We start from the raw sequence: 2541 nt of genomic DNA on the forward strand, positions 1-2541 counted from the left end.
CTCCTGTCCGAGCACTATAATCGCACTCCGATTGGTTGTTTCCATCGGCCAATCAGAGCGAGAATAAAGCGTTATGGAAAGACAGACAGACTACGGCTTTTATAATATTAGAATTATGACAATGTCTAGAGACTCCAACCACCAATCAGAACTCAGTGCTGGGCACGTATCACACATCTGATGAACATGGAGTTATGGAGGGAAACATGACTGTAGGCTTGAAACTTTTCAGGGGCTATTGCCTCCTGAATGAGACCAAGAATGAATCCTATGCAAGCCTCCAGGGGTGCACTGATAAAGATTTTTTGGGCCGCTACTGATGGCCGATTATCGACCAGCCATATCAGCCGATACTGATCCTACTGCCAATATGCAGCCTGGCAGCTTGGACAGCAGTGTCTGGCTGTTAAGTCTGTTGGAGGGGCGGGGGGAAGAGGTGTGGGGGAGGGAAGGGGCTTAGCTCCCGCTCCCAGCAATGCCGCTGCACACCCCACGCCCACCCCCTCCCAGCCCGAGCACAGCTCCAGCCCAGACCGCTGCTGGGAAGAACCCGGCACAGCCCCCGCCTGGCCCCCAGCCTGCCCTCGCCCCACGCACAAATCTGAAGGACACATGACCCCCATGCCTCCCCCAGGGGGGGGTGCAGCAGCAGCAGCCACCCCCACCTCCCCATGGCCTCTAGATTAGCCACCCGCAGCTCTGCCCTGCATCCCACCTCAGCCAAGCGGCGCCTGCCCAGCCCCACTCCCTCCCTCGCCATGGGGGCCGCACTCTGCACCCCCCCCCCCAGACTTACTGGCTCCCTTCCCTTCCCCACGCCTCTTGCCCCGCACAGACTTACTGCAGCAGCAGCAGCCACCCCCACCTCCCCATGGCCTCTAGATTAGCCACCCGCAGCTCTGCCCTGCATCCCACCTCAGCCAAGCGGCGCCTGCCCAGCCCCACTCCCTCCCTCGCCATGGGGGCCGCACTCTGCACCCCCCCCCCCAGACTTACTGGCTCCCTTCCCTTCCCCACGCCTCTTGCCCCGCACAGACTTACTGGCCAGACGCAGCTCTCCAAGCTACCAGGCTGCATACCTGGCCGCATGCACGCTGCAGCTACGTGCATGCATGTGGCATTTATGGGCGACATTAATCGGCCACATCAGCCGGAAGAAGCTGACTGCCAATAATGTCAATTTTCCTTTTATCGGTGCCCATACGATATGGACCGATGTATCAGTGCACTTCTGGAAGCCTCCCCTGATATACCTCTGAAAACAGAAGGAAACACTATAAACAAAACAATACAAGTTTGTTCCAAAGTGGGAAGACTACCCGTCCACTTCTTCTGGCACAATGAAAAGCTCAATCACGGCTTGTTTTAAAATATGACCGGCTGGTATCATCCTGCAAAGATGCACGTGCGAGCTTAAAGGCGACGCACTGTAGGTGTGCCTGCCAATTGTGTGTGCGCACGCAAGTCTCGTGACAAGCTGTATGACCATGAGTATGACTGGGCAGTGTCCCCTGCCTCCCTGGACTCAGTCTGTCTGCTCTGCTCAGCGCCCTGCATGATGCACTCATACTGAACCTTTTACCTTTGCTCCTGTTCCTGGTTTATACTTTGTCCCACAAATTTAGTTGATGCATACCCACTAGCCAGCCCCCTTTTATCAACTCACTGGTGCTCTGAGGGCATAAGGCCCATTTCCCGACGTGCGTCAAACAGGCTTGTGTCACGCCATTGCTCCTGTCCCCACTTTGTTCTTGCCCCATGTAATCAGTTGACAAATGTAATAGCTCCCTCTGTTAACAGGGGGATTCACCGTTGCTCTGTGGGCCTAAGGCGTGCGTCACGTGGGCCTGTGTCACACGGTGGCAAAGAGCAGATGCTGAAAAGGAAAGCAGACTGGGTCTGAGCACGGTTCCTCTCCCATGCAGCCTCCAGTATTTAAGATCTAGGAAGCTCCAATTCAGAGGCCGTGCCCGAACTCCATGCAAGATGAACGCCTAACGCCTAACGCCCAGCCCGGCACAGGAAAAGCAGGGCAGCCAGGGCGCCCGCTGCCCTGCTTCCGTGCAGACAATGCGCGGTCAGGTGCGGCCTTTCCTCTCTGGACTAGACGACACCCGTTCCAGCCCGAGGAGGTCCCGGGGGCAATGACTTCCTCGTCTTCACTCAGCATGGTGATTTGCACAAGCAGGGGTTGCACCAGAGGTCAGCCCGGGCATCCCCCAATGCTCCTCCATGGCACAGAGCTGGGCGCCAAAGGGATCCACGTCACAGCCCCACCCCTGCCTTCTCCTCTGCAATGGTCCATCCCAGGAGCACCCTCCCTTCCATTGGTTTATCCCAAGCGCTGCCTGGCCCGCACAGTGGTTTCTCCCCCCACCCAGCAGTGGTCTCACCTGTAGAGGATGAGGTCATAGAGGCAGCGGCCCTGCACGTTCAGCGCGTGCGCGTAGAGGGCGCGCGGCACCGCCCCCTCAGCCCGCGCCAGCCGCGTGACGTCATGGGTGAGCAGCCCCTGCAGGAAGGCGGGCGCCTCGGGGCCCC

General features: G+C 58.2%; 1 protein-coding gene across 1 annotated transcript in view; it reads right to left on the reverse strand.

Moving 5' to 3' along the window:
* Positions 1-2539, reverse strand: part of IBA57 (IBA57, iron-sulfur cluster assembly) — a gene marked incomplete at its 5' end in the record, with an annotated part of 10531 nt that extends 7992 nt beyond the window's left edge. Inside the window, one exon of the mRNA XM_006030075.2 lies at positions 2394-2539. Within this exon, the coding sequence (XP_006030137.1) occupies positions 2394-2539 (146 nt within the window). The remainder of the gene's footprint in view (positions 1-2393) is intronic.
* Between the last annotated feature and the right edge of the window lie 2 nt (positions 2540-2541).

The sequence above is a fragment of the Alligator sinensis genome, unplaced genomic scaffold (assembly GCF_000455745.1).
Source record: "Alligator sinensis unplaced genomic scaffold, ASM45574v1 scaffold1398_1, whole genome shotgun sequence".
NCBI classification, from domain to species: Eukaryota; Metazoa; Chordata; order Crocodylia; family Alligatoridae; genus Alligator; species Alligator sinensis.